This window comes from Falco punctatus (assembly GCF_963210335.1).
Source record: "Falco punctatus genome assembly, chromosome: 9".
NCBI lineage: Eukaryota > Metazoa > Chordata > Aves > Falconiformes > Falconidae > Falco > Falco punctatus.
Window position 1 is genome coordinate 47,139,476 of NC_137589.1, and position 16,566 is coordinate 47,156,041.

Below are 16,566 nucleotides of genomic sequence, written 5' to 3' on the forward strand. Positions count from 1 at the left end.
AATTGTTACTGAAAATGGCTGGATACTGGTTTGGGGGATTATCTTTCCAAATTGAGAAGCACTGTAAATGAGAGATGTCCAGACTCAAGACACCTCTTCTCTACAACGGCCTGGCACCTGCCTCCCACAGACACACAGCAGCACTCAGCAGCCAGCCCCCATGGGGCCAGCCTGGACCCCAGCACCACTGCTCTCTTGGGAGGGGAGAGGAGAGGGGACACTTTGGCCCCTTCTGTCTTCTTCATCAGAGCCAGGGACAAGTCCTCATGGACCCTAACGGAGCTACAGCACAATGATGCCAGCTCAGGTTGGACAAAGCAAGCATGCAGCTCAGGACTCAAGCTATGAGACAGCTTTGACTGCAAGGTGTCACAGCCTCCCCCAACTCCTGCCACCCCTCCAGCTGCCAGCAGGGTCAAGCTCAGCTCCACAAGTGTAGCCCGGCACAATTGTTCCAGTTGTGCTGTGGAACTGCACAGGCTGAGGGGCCTCCTGAGACTTCCCTTCCTGCACACCCAGGCTGCTTTTCCGAAGCCAAGTGAAAGCAAGTCTTGTTTTCCCAGAAATGCGGAGGCCACAGGCCCAAGTCTTTTCTCAGTTCAAGCTGCCTGGAAATCCCTCCAACTACAGCCCCCACTTCTCCTTCCTCTCTCAACCTGCCAATTGCTCCTGCCTTGGAGCACAGACTCACAGCAGGAAAACAACTGCATATTGAGAAGATGCTGCCAAGTCCCAGCAACACCAGGGACTGTCTAATGGCTAAGCCCCACCAGACAAAGGAACCCACCGCTGCCTGTCCCAGGCACCCAGCCCCTTGCCCCCTCCACATCCCAACCCTCCCCAGCATCTGCCCAGCACCAGCAGTCGGCGGCTGCGCACGCCCCCCACACGCTGCCTCTTTCTTACCCACACACCCATGCAAACCACTGACCCGTGCTCAGTGCACTGCACGTGGACTGCTGTCACCATGCAGGGTAAAAGGCAACGACGGCAAAGTTCGCACCATAGTTTTTCCACTGGCTCCTCAGCAACCTACAGCCCATTTGGTTTTGTTCCCTTCCTGTCTCATCTGCTTCCCTTCAGCCCCAAGCCAAGTATTTTAGTCCAAGAGAGAGAGGCCTTTGGGATCTATCTGGAATCACACACCCTGATCCTGGGCCATCCAGGCTTTGAGCCAGGGAGATGCTGAACAATCACAACTCACCAAGAAACTGCTCAAGATGCTCTGCAACCCTCTAGCACCAACACTCACACTTGAAAGGGGTTTGGATATGACCTCAGCGACAGTAACAGCGCGAACCTGGCCCTCTTACCTTCTGCAGAACTCGCCGAAAAGCTTAGTTAGCAGAAACCAAGCAATCAAGTCCAGTGAAGCCAAACAACTCCTTTTTTCAGCCACTTGGTAAAGCCAGTGAAGAGGGTGACATCAAGCCAGAGCACGGCAGTGAGAGTGTGTGACAGTGCCTCGGTGATGACAGCCCTCTGTGCCCAAACCAGAAAGCCCCAAAGGTGGTTCTCTCAGGTCACAGAAGGCGGGTGGGCAGAGCTTGCGGCTGCGCTGGAAGCGATGCCAGACACTAGGACAGATTCTCTTTGGCAAAGCTGTTGCAGAGCAGATTGCACCGATTCGACATTGTTTTCCTGCAGCTGTCTCATGCTCTGAGGGCTGTTAAAAGCATTGTCGTGCTCTCCCAGAAGATTTCAGGGGTGCTAAAAGTCGGAAATCAGCCCAGACACACTCGTGCATTTAAAAGGCTGCCTTGGCAAACAGTGAGAGAGCTCAGGCGTGGGACACTGCCAATCTCTGTGGCTGTTGCACAGCCACAGGGCATCCCTCTGGATTTTGTAAAGATAATATTCCACACCTGTCTGAAAAACCAGGAAGCAGAGGCTCCCCAAAAGCCCAGATATCAGCAAGGGGTCCCCTGCAGCCAGCATCTCTAGACACAGTTTCTACAGCTCCTCTGTGCAAGCCCAGCAGAGCAACAGCAAAAGTGCTTTTGGGTTCTTCACGGCATTACAGAAAAATTTGTACATGCCATCAAGAGTCATCTGCAAGCCTCTACATCAGGGTGTGGCAGGATTCCCAGAAGGCCAGGCCATCACCCCACCGCAACACAGTCCGTATGGGAGGTGAGAATCATGCTCTGCTTTGCTAATCCGAGGAGAACAGACCCCACCGTCTAGCACTGCGCTGCACAGTCTGTGGTGGGTGTCTGCTGCCTCTGCGAGGAACCCTGGAGCTCCAGCATCTTGCAAGCTGGTTTCACTTCTTCTTTGGATCGCGTGGCTTAGTCCTCCACCGCATTTTCCCAAGTTTTTAGCACTTCTGTCCTAGTATAGCTCCATGGATAACATCTACCCTGGAAACGCTTGGCACCGCTGCGTGGAACGTCTGTATGAATCAAGTGCCCGCGCCTCCCTGACACGGCACCACATCAGGTTTTGCTCCAACACTGTGATATTAGTGTGATTCAATTACGTGTGTAAATAGCAGGCAAGCATATATCACTATATGAGTTTGCCACATAGATCAAAGCATGGTATGTCTTTACATGTGTGAAATAGGGTTTGGTCCTGTTCTTCCACAGGAGGAATTTAGATAAACATCACATTTCTTGGAAAGTCCTCCTGGATACAGCAAGAACACTACTCTCCCTAATAATTTTCTCATTCCTATCACAAAATCATGACTTAGTTTATATAATGAATTGTTTTTTAAGTGAACTGCAAAACTCACTACAAATAAAAAAAAATAAAATCATGCTCTTGTATATGTTTCTTGGAATTGAGCCTTTGGTAAGGGGAACAAAAGGATGAAGCATTAGATTATTAAGCTTTCATATGCCAAAAAACCTCCACTTTCCTCACAAAGTGGGGTAAAGGCCTGTAGCACATTCAACTCCAGCAAAATATCCTAGACCCTCTATAAACCTCATCACTTCTCTCCCCAGTCTTGACAAAACACAACTGTTACGCCACAGCAGACACTCCCCCATCCCTAGGACACCAGGGGAGGCTTCTAGTCCAGCTGCAAGCAGGAGCAGATCCTCAGCCTACGGGGATGTTCTGCCTTCACTGTGCACGGCAGCAACCAGCCACACGTGCTGGCTTAGAGGCAGAGCCCAATACCCTTTGGAAAGGGGAAACCCTTCCCAAATGAAGCTTCCTAAGGCCATGTCTTTCATGGCTTCAACTTCTGATTCCTCCCTCCCATCCTCCATATTTCTTTCTCACCCTCACCTTCCCTGTTGCTGCACAGTACCCCTTGGCGTGGCAAGTATTTGTTACTGTGCACATACAAAGAACGAAGCCAAGAGTTTAACGTTATATTATGTATTACCCGTGTGATGGAAACAGAGAGTTAAGGAGACAGAATGAGCAGGAATGGTTAGCAGAGACTGCTCCACAGGCCTATTTTAGGTTTAGGTTAGCTCCTTGCAACCTCACAGGTATTGCAATGGCTTTACACAGAACACAGGCTGCTCTGTAGCACTGAAATAATTCACTGCTCCCTTCCTCCCTTGCACTGGTGAAAAGGGAGGATATAGCATCAGACTTAACACACGTGCCCAAATCCAGGGAGTTCATTTATCCTGACTACTGAATAATGCATGTCTTCAGAAGAAAAAAAAAAAAGTCTCTGCTCCTGCATAAAGACATTGTCATCTAGCAGCGAAAGAAAGATAAGGCACAACAGCAGCCTGCATGGAGAAACGCACTTCAGGAGCGCAAGCGGCAGCGACACGGAGGATGAGACAGGTGAAAAGATAGCTCCTTACCTTAACCTGTGAAGGCGGTGGGCTGGGGAAGCTGCTGACATGCAGGAATGACACTGCTTCTACACAGATTTTGTGTGCTGGAGAAGCCTGCCTGTTTTAATCCAGGGCATTATGGAGAGGCTGCATTTGTGCTGTACAAACAGCCTCTGTAAGCCTTTCAGGAGCAGTTACATCCTCCAACACCATGGTTTTAATTGGGAATTCTTTTAATTTTAATTCCAGTCACGTGTTTTGAGCTGTTACTTTTCTCTCCTCTGTGTGTGCATATAGATATATTTTTTACGTCGCCTGTCTGTGTGCCATGTTAGCCTCAGGCAACCAGCTCTGAGCACGAGCTGTCAGCCTTGACAAATGACTCAGTTCTCATTTGGAGCCAGGTCTGCAAAGCATCTCCTTCCTTCCCTTCCTAAGGCTGCTGTTAGCACAGCCACCCTGGCCCTGGGCAGGTGAGCTCTAACCTCTGCACATGGGCTTGGAGCTTCACCGAGCCCAGTGGACGTCTGAGCCTGCCTCAGCAAAGCCGAAAGGACTCCCTGAAGTCACGCTGCTCAGACCCTCACCCCAGATCCTTCACAGAGAGATTCCCACCACAACAGAATGTCGTTTCATTCATCAGGGAGAACCAAGGGCAGGACAGGCACACAACAGTTTTCCCTGCTCACTCCTCACCCTTGTGTCACTGCCTATTTGGCTTTAAAATAGGGACAGGGAGAATCCTGGATGCTGTGGCAAGGACTGGTCCAGCCACTCGCTGGTGAGCTGATGTGCTGAGCAGCCACAGGGCAGGACAGTCACAGCATGTGGCCCTGGCACTCCTTCCTGCAGACATATGGCACAGCAGGACACCTCTGTCAGAGGCCAGCGTCTCAGACACCCATGCAGCTTTCACAGGCTTTCTTTTTCTGCTGCTGATCTCTCAACACAACTTTCTGCAAAATGGGCACTCAGTGGCATGACTGATGACAACTTTCTGCCAAAAACACTGATGCCAAAGAATAGCTTTATTGAAAGAAATGTAGACGTTGCAGAGTGAGTTTTCATTTTCTTCCAGAACAGCAGAGGAAAAAGTGAGCTTTTTCAGCCATTTCATTATTAACTCCTTAGACACCCGAACAGGTTGTCAAAGCTCCCTGTCAAATACAATGTCCTCACAGAGCCTGTGGTATTTGCTTGCACACTTTTACTGTTTCCCCTGCCAGCAGTACACATGAAAGGGATGAATGCAAATACCATGACAGCCTCCCCTTCTCCAGTCGCTTCACCCAGGAAAGCGCCAAACCACAGACTTCAGTCAATCAACTAATTCATGCTTGCAGGTTCTTGGATTATAGCCCTGATGGAAGCAATTGATACAAGTGCTGGCCAAGGGCTGCAGCCTTAGAATTCTGGGAACATTGTGGTGAACTCATATGTTTTTATATTATTTAGACCCATGTAGGAGCTCAGACACTCTGCTGAACTCAGAGGCCAGGAAATGCCTTGAGGCACATGTGGAGTCTCACAATTCCAGGACATTCATCTGCATTTATGTATGCAAGTCCCTGTTCACTCACCATGAGATGCTGGCCAATGGGTTTCCCAAGCAAGCTACTCCTCACTTAAATCAGAAGGGCTTATTTGTCAGAAAGGAAAGAGAAACACACATTGCTCATGATACTAGGTATTTTCATTTGTTTAGTCACTGGTGGTTTATACATCTGCTTTCATGCTGCAGAAAGCTTGGCCAGTAAACAAGTCAGATCTGATGGCCTCTGTGTTTTGCAGCAAGATACAATCCATAGTGCCATTTTCTCAATACAAATCTCCGCAGACAGTTGCTAAAAAAGGGGTTGATTTCTGATGCAGATTCAGCTGTGGTATGGTAACTTCACAAGAGCATAGCTGGAGCACAGCAACAACAGGACCCTCCTCAAAGCACCAGCAGCCACTGAACATCCCATAAAGCTTCCTGCCTAACTGTTAACAATAGAGATGTGTTTTTCTCTCTCCATCTTTCACCACACCCCAAAGACAACCACCTCTCAAGGCAGGCCATCCAGGAACTCTACTCAGTTCTTAAGTGATTTAACTTACAGGCAATTTTCTGCTAAGGAACAATTTTTCTCCTCATCCTTCTCTTCCTTTTTACATTAACTGCTCTCTTCTCAAAGCCTAGGAGACAGATAACTACATAGAGTCACAAATGCCTGAGCACTCCAACAACTCAAGGCTGTTCTTTCTTCAAGCCAGTACCTGGTGTTGGGTTCTTCGCAGTGCCTAGACCCCACGGCCACCCAGGCTGCCCTCTTCCTCCCCCCTGGGGCCTGTGGTTTGCAGTGTTCCTACCACATTTGCAAGGCACACTTTGTGAACAGGCAGAGCCTAATATCTAATTCACCAGCTGCTAACTTCCTTCTAAACAACCTTTTGCTCCCTCCCATATTAAGCAGAACAGCAGAACCATTGTAGTATCGTGCAGCGCTGCTGTGTTGGTTCAGTAAGAGACAAAGCCAAGGTCTCCTCTTCAATTCACAATTAACCTCACTGTGACATGGGTAAGGAAGTGCTGAAAGGAAGGAGTGGGAAGTCAGGACATTCAGCTCCCAGCTTTGCCACCATTATCTTCTTTCATCCTGAAGACTATACAATTTTTCACCCTTGAAAACAGGAACAATATTTCCCAGAAAGGCTGCAATAAAATACTGATGTTTACCAAGCACTTTAAAACCCTGGAACGGATATAACCTTTCCAGGATCCACTCAGACTAGCGCAGCAGCACGGGACACTAGGCAGTACCATAATACAAACCATGAATAACAGTAATTAACAAATAGCTCCAGAGAGATTAATATTAATCAGCCCTTTCTAGCTCTCCTCAGGCATGAATGGATACTCCACAGATGGAGCACACAAAAACAACCTCAAGTCTGCAGCATGGATCACTGGAGAAGCTTGCTCCACAGCTAATTTGCACTCAACCTGCTCCAAGCCAGAGTGTGTGAAATTGTAGCAATTTACACCAAAGTGCCCATGGAGGCACCGCCAGCCAAGCCCCCGCACAGGGCACACAGAAAAGGCACCTGCCGTGATAGCCACTAAAGAGCACGTATAGCTCAGCGGTCTGCAAAATCACAGGAGCATCAAGCAAGTCATGGAAACGCACAACCTGGCAAAGTCATTTGGTACAGCAAACCCAGCCACTCTACCTGCAAATCCACACAGCTGTGCTGCTTTTTAAAATCAAGGCACAGAGAAACTCCACCACACACACACACACCCCATTTGCCTGTCCCAGCAGTGGGCTGGGCCATCCCCTCAGGAACTCAACACAACTATAAATTACGTGTGTTGCCACAACACTTGCAAGCCCCACGGCAAAGCTGGTCTCCCCACGCTAAGCCTGCTGCAATCCCACAGCAAAAGTCATTCCTCCACTGGCTTGACGGGGCAGGCAAGCACGAGCAAGGCTGCAAATCGAGTAACTTGCCCCAGGTCTTACGATGGATCAGCAGCCAGACCCCGGCCCACAGCAAGCTCTACAGAGCATCCAGAAAGGGGCTTAGAGGGGCAGCGCTTTGCTTTCGCACAAGCCATGTCGGTCTGCTCCCCGGCAGCCAGAGCGTGGGAGGGAAACGGAGCTGGGTCCCCAGGGCAGGAAAGGAGCCCGATCATGCAGTGCATGTTCAAAGCTGCTTCCCAGGAGCATAACAGCCATCATTTTCTGCAGCTCAGAGAGCAAACTGCATATATCAACTGACAGCACTAAGTTTTATTCATACATTTTTTAAAAGCTGCTTCCAAGACAAAACATCTGCTCTCAGGTGGAGCCAGGGCTCAACATGAAATGGCTTCTACACCAAGTTATGTTATACTAACAATATAGGTCTTTTCCCCATTTTAAATCCATTTTCTTAATCTTTCTCCTGCAGCATCTGAAGGAAAGATGCATTAGCACCAAACTCACAGAGAAAAGCCCCTCTGACTGCTCCAAAGGGTGCAAATGCAAAGTGTAACACACAAGCATGAGGGGGCACTAGACAATCCAATATTCTTCCTTCAGAATTTCTTCAGGTTTAACAGCTGCACAGAGCTACTGACTTACAGCGGAAGATGAAGCTTCTTCAGCTACATCATTTCTAATCTCAAAGAGTCAGAAAGGAAAGGCATGTTGTTCTGGTGCCTGTCATCACAGAATGGTTTGGGTTGGAAGGGACTTTCAAGACCATCTAGGTCCAACCCCTCTGCCATGGGCAGGGACACCTTTCACTACGCCAGGCTGCTCAAAGCTCCATCCAATCTGGACATCCTTGGGCAAAATCTTCTTGCTGAAAGAAAACTGGCAACAGCAAAAGATTTTTAAGATATTTATTTCTAGCCCAAAGGTAGCGATCAGAGTGTAGCACTGCCTTCCAAGTAATTCATTCAGAGTTTGCATGGTTGCTCCAATGTCTAAGGCCTTGCAAAGGGGTCTTTTTATTACTTCCCCTGAAATAAGGAAGAACAATCAGATATCAATGAGATGCTTCAGCACATGCCTGCTCCCCCTTTCCCAGGCTTCACTGGGACAGGGACCAGTCATACACTTGCAGCATCACGCTGGTTTGGCTGCCCACTTTGAAGGATCACCACTGCCTCAGATTAACTTCTAAAAAAGAGCCTGCATTTTCTCCACTCCTGGTGGAGAGGCCACTGCTATTGCCCTTACCAGCCCTGTCATTTTATCCCAGAAGAAGTTAGTTAAGTACAGGGGGTTGTGCCGCAAATTACTCATTTAATATTGCCCTTGAAACTGCACTGTAATGATAAATTTTCACTTCCTTCCCTAGGTAGTTGCATAACGTCACTGGGCATTGTTTAGAGTGCTGCTGTGCTCCAAGCCAGGGGCAGCTGGCGTCCCCTTTCCCCTTCTCCTCACCAAGCACTGGCAGGACCGTTACCTTTCTGGTTGTGGATTTTGTTTCACGGTTTTACACTCTGTTGGCTTACTACATTTAACAACAGATAGATGTGACTCTGAATGCAAGTAGCCTTCCAACAAGATTATTTCTATTTTCTTCAGCTTTCAATGGGGGGAAAAATAAAAAATTCCATTTGTACCAGTTAAATTAAGCCAGTTAGGAAGTCAGATCTGTGAAATAACATTTAATTGAAAGTATCTTTCGGAAGGGAGCAGCTCAGTCAATGGAAAGCTTTCCCACTGACAATATAAATAGCCCAGGCCCAGAATTCAACAGCCCCACTTTGTGGTCAGGCTATGTAGTCTGCCTGCCCAAAGGCAGAAGGAATTTTTGTTTCATGGCTTTGGTTGGCATCTTTTTTTATAACAGGGAAATGGTTTTGAATTCTGAAAGCTGGGCTGGCTGATCAAAGTGATACACAGGGCAGGACTGGAAGCGGAGGAAACTAGGTATACTTGAGCAGCAATTTGGAGATAAAATTGCTCTTAAAGCAGAGAGGTATCAAGGGTTAAATAAGATGCATCCCTCCACATCAAGAAACTTGCTGCTGGTGGCTTCTTGCAGCATAAGACCTGACAGTTCAAACCTGTTCTTCAAGCAAGGCTGAATGCAACTCTGGACATCACCTAAAATGCAAAAATACAAGAGAGCAAAAAAGCAACCACAGCAGCACAAAAAAAGATAGTTTATATTCTCTGCTGACAGAAAGCCTGATCTGTTAGAGAGGCAGCAAGACAGCACAGAGTAGAAAGCAGGGCTGGAACACCAGAGTATGGGGAGATGAAGCTTGAGACATACCAGTATTTGCTGTAGGGAAAGCGCAAACTGCATGTGATTATGGTGCAGTAACAAAGTTGTGCCCTGGGGACACGTGAAAGCAGCATGGCTGCAGGAAACATAGGACAAGCCAGGAAGTCACCAGCTGAGCAGGGGACCCAGGACACAAGCCAGGGTCACCCCAGATCCACCTCAGGACAGAATGAGGAGGGCTGGGCAGGTGGCAGCAGGGTGGTCCTGCAGAGCTGCAAGGGAAGGTCTGCCCTGCCCCAGGACTGCCATCTCCCCACTGGCTTTCCTCTGTCCTTGCTCAAGCTTCAAGTGCACCTCCAGCTGAAAGCACCAGCAATGTCCCAAGCACAGCAGCCAGCTTGGCTCAGGGAAGAAGGAGGGGGATGTCACCCCTCAGGGCAGTCCATCCTTCAGGGCTGGAGACCTCTTCTTGCTCTAATGGGAACATACACACACACTCTATTGGTTTGAATCCAGACAGGATCTTCCATCCTGATGAACTTCATCTAAAAAACATAATTCTATTAGCCATAGTCCATTAAAAAAATCCCTTCCTAACTGCACAGCATACTGCAGATATTTCGCTACAAATCTGCAGACCTCGTGTAGTGGGGAAAGAAACAGATGTTCCAGCCTTTTACCAACATATCTAATTCTAAGCCTTCCTGCTGCTGGCTGTGATTTTGCTCATCCTCAAGGCGCACACCAAGGTAAGGCTTTCCCCTGTTGTTTACGTAATGGATCAGGAATAAATCCAATGTCTGGGAAACACTCACTACTGAGCGGGAGGAGGGGAATGCCAACTGAGCTATGCAGCCTGCTCCAGTCTCCTTTGCCCAGGTATTTCTAGTCTCCCATCACCTCTCAAGTCTCTGCTATCGTCACCAGAGCAGTCACGGTTCCGCGGCATTTGACTGAAGAGAGAAATGACCACAAAGGAATTTTAAAATCACTCTTCTGTGACAAATCAATTTCTCAGCCTTAATAAGGAGTTTTCATCCTTTGGTGTAATAGGCACTGCTCCCCTGACTTTGAAAATAAAAGGCAGCAGATCCACCAGGAAAACAGAAGTTAATTACACACAAGATTTTCACATGGCATATAGAAGTCATGCTGCAGACACCAGCCAAAGCTCCAATAAGATCTGGATCCAGAATGGGACCCATTATCCATGGAGGCAACTAACCTGCAACACCTGGTCACCATGATCCAACCACAACCCAGTGGCAAGAGGTCCTTGTTACCAACCACAGACCCCAAGGACATTCTCTGCCCTTCAGACTGCCCCAGCAGCCACCCCCACCCCCCCAATCTCCTGATTATAGGAACCCTTTCCAGACAGTGTCCTTTCTCCCTTGTTAGCCACAAGCTCTTTCAGATACTTTCCCAGGAGAGATGCATTTAATGACTAATGGAACAGTTAGGAGAAGGCACCTCAGTAGCTAGCGATGGAGCACCAGATAGTGCGGCTCGCTCATGCTTCACGGACAACATCCCAGCCAGGAAGGGCTAAAGGCTGCCTCACTTCCAGACTCACTCCTCTGCTCAGCTAGGCCCCAGGGTGACCAAACAGAGCATTAACCGTACCTCTCGCAGGGAGCTAGCTTCAAGGGGTGCCCTCGGGCCATACACACGAGTCACATAAGCTTCTTTGACTTCAGCTGACACAGTAGCAAACACGGCATAACCCACAAGCATGTGGCCAACGCACAAAGTTCTCTTTCTAGTCTGCTTGGCACAAATGCCTTCTACAATGCGAAGTATTTTGGGATAAAGAATCCAGATGGACAGCTCTCAACCCAGGAGCATAAGGCACAACAAGCAGGAGGCCTGGCATGACTTGAGTGAAGTGCAAGTCAGTACACAGGAAAAAGCTGTGTATCATCTCAACTTGATTCACACGTGCTCATACAAGTCAAATTAATGCCCTGAAGACAACAATTGTTTGTATTGCAGCAGCACCTAGAGGTCAGAAGTAAGATGAAGATCATGCTGTGCTAGGCACTGCACAGGTACAAGGCACATCCCCAACCCAATTAACATCAGACCAAAGGGAGAAGGGAAAGAGAGCTTCTCTCCCCACATCCCACAAGGAGAAACACAGAAGAATCAAAAGTGATGCCCAAGGTCCTGGGGAAACTGGCAACAAAGCCAGACACGGATTCCCAGTCAAGGTCTGGCCAGCAAGGGTCCCTCTCCCTGCTGTGGTGGAGACTAAATGTTCTGCTTGGCTCCGCATTGGGATGACCACATTACTCGCAAATGCTGAAACTACGAGCGAGTTGTTCAACATGTCCCAAAACAGATGTCAACAAAACCAACACTGCACGCTAAGCTATCATATAATTTTTGCTCAGGCCGCCTATTATGCAGCACAGCTATTTTAGAAATGCTTGTCCCGTTTTTCCCATCCTTCTGACTAATGGAGACTGACTGCACAGGCCTACAAAAGAAAAATTGTAATCTTTTAGAAACTTCTAAGACAGCATTCTCAAATGTAATAAGCAATTTCAAGTTAGATCTATGGAGTAAATACAAAAAAAGGGTCATTTCCACATTCCCAGCTTTCTGGCAGTGGAGAACACCACATTTTCACTGTGATGCCAACTAGCCCCCCCCCCCCCTTCGCAAACCTGCCCACCCAGGACAGACTACTTTCAGTCACAGCATGCACAACACTCATTTCCAGCAGGAAAATCCTTACCTGGAGACAAGAGGACAGCTGTGACAATTTGGAACATCAGAATAGGGAGACAGGGGAAATCTGCCAGGAAGTCAAACACAGACAGCATGTAAAAGTATCCTGCAAGCTCAAACAGTTTAAAATCATGTCAACATTGTATTTTCTGCATAGGTCCTGGTTACACAACAGATGTCAACTGCACCAACTTCCAAGTATTTCTTCAGGCAAAGACTTACAAGTAATTACTTCTCATCCATCCTACCTACCACGAGCTACCCCAGGCATCAGTGCCCCAGCCAGACCTGCGAGTACCTCGCTCACAGTGCCACCCACTCAGCCCGGCTGCTCAGTGCCAGGCGAAGCGCTGCTGGCTCGGATACCTGCACAGCCAGACCAACTGCAGAGTGGCCTCTGGGCTACTTTGAGTGTGGCAGCAGTGGCCAGGCTCCCCAGCAGCCAAGCATTCACCTGGCTGCTCAGGTGAGGTGTATTCTCTCTCCTGAACTCCGCCACTGCCTCAGCTATTGCCAGGGTCTGCAATAGCTGCTACTGCAGTAGTTCAGCAGTATCTTTAGCAAGTGCAAAGGGAATCCTTCACCTGAGCCCCTTCCCAGTACCACAGAGCAAGCCCATCACCGTCTTCCTCTGCCAACCTCCTGTGAGCCAACAGCTCTCCAACCTTCAGGCTCAGAGGATTTGCAACGAGGCAGAGCGCTCTTTGTCACCACACTGCTGCTCAGATCCAGCCCAGGTTAACACAGAGCCAGGAGTATCACCAGAAGGCTTACTCACTTGAGTATTCAGTGATATTCCAAATGAACACCAAAACTGGCATGGCTGGTGGTACCAGTTCTCACCTCTGAGGCAGATGCTAATAAATACCAGAAAGAGAATAAATGTATCTTAAAAGCAAGCAATATATAACTTTTTTCTTTTCCTTTTGAATGAACAAATGGCAACAGTGCTTTTAGTGTTATATGAAGTCCAGATTTACAAATTTTTGAAAGTTTACAAGTAGTAGCAGCAGGAAAACGATCGTAATATTTCATAGCATCGTGATCCCTTGGATAAGCGCAAAATGAACAGGAACCATTCCAGAGGGAGGCCCACCCCAACAGTGGACTTCCTTCCCAATGAGCTTTGCAAACACCAGTTTATCCTGCCTTCACCACCACCCCGAGTTATAGCCTCTCTTACTGCCTTCCATGTCAGAAGGCCAATGATTCTTCCATCTCAGTTTTCCCACCAGAACAGGAGAAAGTTGCTATCTCTAGAAAGATCCGTGGTGCTCACAGAGCACTCTAATTGCCCAACGTGCATTCAGGTCAGGTACCCCCTGTACTGATGTTAATGAGCGAGATGGAGACTGTTTATGACACAATCAAGAAAAGCTAGTAAACATTACAAAAGCCAACAGCTCTATTGAAAATACATAGCACTGCAAGAGAATGCAGAACAAGGGGAAGGGAAAGGGACACCCAGAAGGAAGGAACAAAGCACACTTATCTGAGTTTTCATTCCAGTTTTATACATTTCTGCTCCAATTGCAGCATTATTTAATGTTCTTTCTGTGTGGGATCAATAATGTCTCAGTGATGTCACTGCAGGACAGCAGTGGTTTCCCTAGAACATGCCCATGCCTCATTCCCAGACTCTAAAATCTCCAGAGTGACCTTTTAAAAACAATGGGTCAAATCCAGTGCAGGTCTCTGGACACTGGTCCCTAACATGACCTTGACACTCTCAGGAGCCATGGTCCAGGGGCATCATTTGATGGGTTTGGTGCTTCCTATGCATTCAAGGTCAGGTAGGCAGCACAAGGTCAGGTAGTGAGACTATCTGCGGCAGCAGCAAAGAGCAGAAAACCTGCTGCAAGCAGGTATTTCACCGCTCCTGCAGCCCAGATTCTGTCCGACAGAAGTCCTCAGAGGTTACATGCTGCTGAACTGGATACACTTAAATTAGTACCAGATCAAAACCCCATGGAAAATAAAGCATTAACTCAGGCTCATAATACTTGCTCAGCTCAAGTTTGTGAAGCATGATCACAGAGCTCAACATTTCCAACAAGCCCCACCAAAGATTCTACATCCAATACCAGGAGCTGGCCACCACAGACACGCCAGCCCTGCTCAACTTCTTCCAAAGCCCTGTACTTCCACCAAGTCTTCCTCAAGACTATCAGTTCCACTGTAGCAACAGGAATTAATTAAATGGCATCAGAAAAGTTAGCTAGAACAGACAAAGTGCTACACAGGACCTCTTCTGCAAAATTGCATATGGTGTATTACTGCTATAGCAGAGATGCTCCCAACTTTGGTTGCTGTAAATAGAAGAGTTTGGCTGAGTCAGCATACAGATTGTCTGCTGTGAGCACAACAAAACAGATGCCTTTGTTTAGGAGGGGCTGAATTTAGGGAAATACCAAGGGATGTAGTAAAATGAATGCTTTCATCTCTTTGTGGCATGCTTCCTTCCACCCCATCCCTCTTCCTAGAAGGAATACACCTTCCACCATCCCCCAGATAAGCAGGAGTGCCTGTCTGCACAGGCACCTTCTGCAGTTCTTACACCTGAATTACTGCTCCCAGGCAAAAAAAAAAAAAAAAAAAAAAAATCACTAAAACTTTGACATCAGTCATTCTGGCTTTACCACCTGAACAGTCCCCCGAGGTTCCACCCATCACCACAGGTATGCCTACCAGCTGGACTTCAGAGTCATTTACTTCAAGCTAGAAGCTTCTACACTATGATACAGTGAAGTTAAGGAAAAACCTCTTAAGTTACAGCTCCATTAACAGTGCAGCAGACAGAGAGGTTGCAGCAACATGTACTTTGAAGGCCTGCAGTGCAAGCCTGAAGACAGTTTTAACACCACACACCCTGCCAGAGCCACCCTGACCAAGCCACAGGAGAGGTGCTTCCCATTTCTCTTCTCTCATCGCTAACAGGTGGTAGCAGTGTGGACCACGCTGAACAGGCACATGTTAGTGGTACGCAGCCAACAACCAGGATTTCCTTCCCAAAAAGGGCCAAAGCCTATTCCTCAAAAAGTTTTCAAGAAAAACAAAAGAAAAAGAAAGAAAAAAAAATCCAGTCTGATGAAAAGCCAGTGTTTTTCTGCAGCTCCACCAGGTAGGCAGACCAATGGTTGTAACTCTGCATTCTCTTTTCATTTTCTCAACCAAAACAAGAAACACCTGCTGTCCTAATGAACCAATACACATAAAACCAGACAACCCACTTGCTGCCATGCTAATTATTACAAAGCATGCAAAGAGAATTGATGAAAAGCTACTATATTGCACGTACTTCGGGGTTTTTTTGTTTCACCCTCTAGTCCAGATACTGCATTATCTCCGCTTCTGACTGCTAGAGGAGAAATAAAACCACAGTGAGGGTAAACAGCATAAACACCGACGCTCTAAGCAATGCTGTAAGGCCTCGCATTGACTCTCGTTTAGACTTTTTTATTTTTGGTCTAAGTGGAAAGAATGGGCAAGATGGGCTATTTTAACGAACGACAGACAGCCTGAAGCTATTTTTTGCCAGCCTTGTGTGAATTTCTGTAGCGCCCAGTTTTCAAGCTGAGACTTAAAAGTCTCTGCAGTGCGATCAGGAGCCTCCCATGGAAATGCCCAGCGCAGACCAGGCTCCGGCATCAGCCTCCTCGGCGGGGGCAGCCGCTCGCCCCGGGCTAGCGCCAAGGAAAGCCACAGCTTGCCCCGCGGCAACCTCGGCGCCCGCAGAGGAAGCCGGAGCTGCCCCACGTAGCGACCCTCACCTCCCTGCCCTCCATCTCCTCGCACTCCGCTCCCGCCGGGTCCCCGGGCGCGCAACAGCTCCTCGCCCCCCGCGGACGCGCTCCCGCTCCGGGAAGCCGCCGCCGCCCCCCGCCCCGCTCCCCCCGCCGAGGGGCCCGGGCGCTGCAGGGCGCGCTGCCCACGGCGGCGGGCGCAGCTCCGGGGCCAGCGGGCGGCTCCGGGTCCCCCGCGGCCGAGCGCCCGGCCCCGCTCACCTCGAGTAGAGCCGGCGGGCGGCGGAGCCCGGGCTGTCGGCACCGGGCGGGCACGCCATGGGCGCCGGCCCCGCCGAGCCGCCCGCCGCGGCGGAGGCAGGCGCGGCTGCAGCCCGGCACCGGGCAGCGGAGTATGGCAGCGGCGGGAAGTGATGCGCCGAGCAAAGAAACTCGCGGGCAGGCCCCTCCTCCGGCTGATGTCAGCCCCGCGGCGGGCAGCGGCCCTTCCTCCTCCTCCGCCCGGCGCCGCCGCCCGCCCCGGGGCCGCGGCTCCGGGGGCAGCGGGGCCGGGCGGGACCCTCCGCTGCGGGGCTGCGCCCACCCGGCCCCCCGGCACGAGGCGCGGTGCAGCGGCG

General features: G+C 49.2%; 1 protein-coding gene across 3 annotated transcripts in view; it reads right to left on the reverse strand.

Moving 5' to 3' along the window:
- The window catches only part of GPSM1 (G protein signaling modulator 1), an 81,100-nt gene extending 64,758 nt beyond the window's left edge, over positions 1–16,342 (reverse strand). The window contains exons 1-2 of one of the 3 annotated variants that reach the window (XM_080401960.1): positions 16,211–16,333; positions 15,505–15,564 (exon numbers count right to left, since the gene is read on the reverse strand). Coding sequence is in view for 1 of the 3 variants with exons in the window: in XM_080401957.1 (XP_080258083.1) it covers positions 16,211–16,269 (59 nt within the window). In the remaining 2 variants the exon portion in view is untranslated. Of the gene's footprint in view, positions 1–12,213; positions 12,543–15,504; positions 15,565–16,210 lie in introns of those variants that run through there. The other 2 variants (XM_080401957.1, XM_080401959.1) reach the window with 2 other exon arrangements.
- Positions 16,343–16,566: the final 224 nt, after the last annotated feature.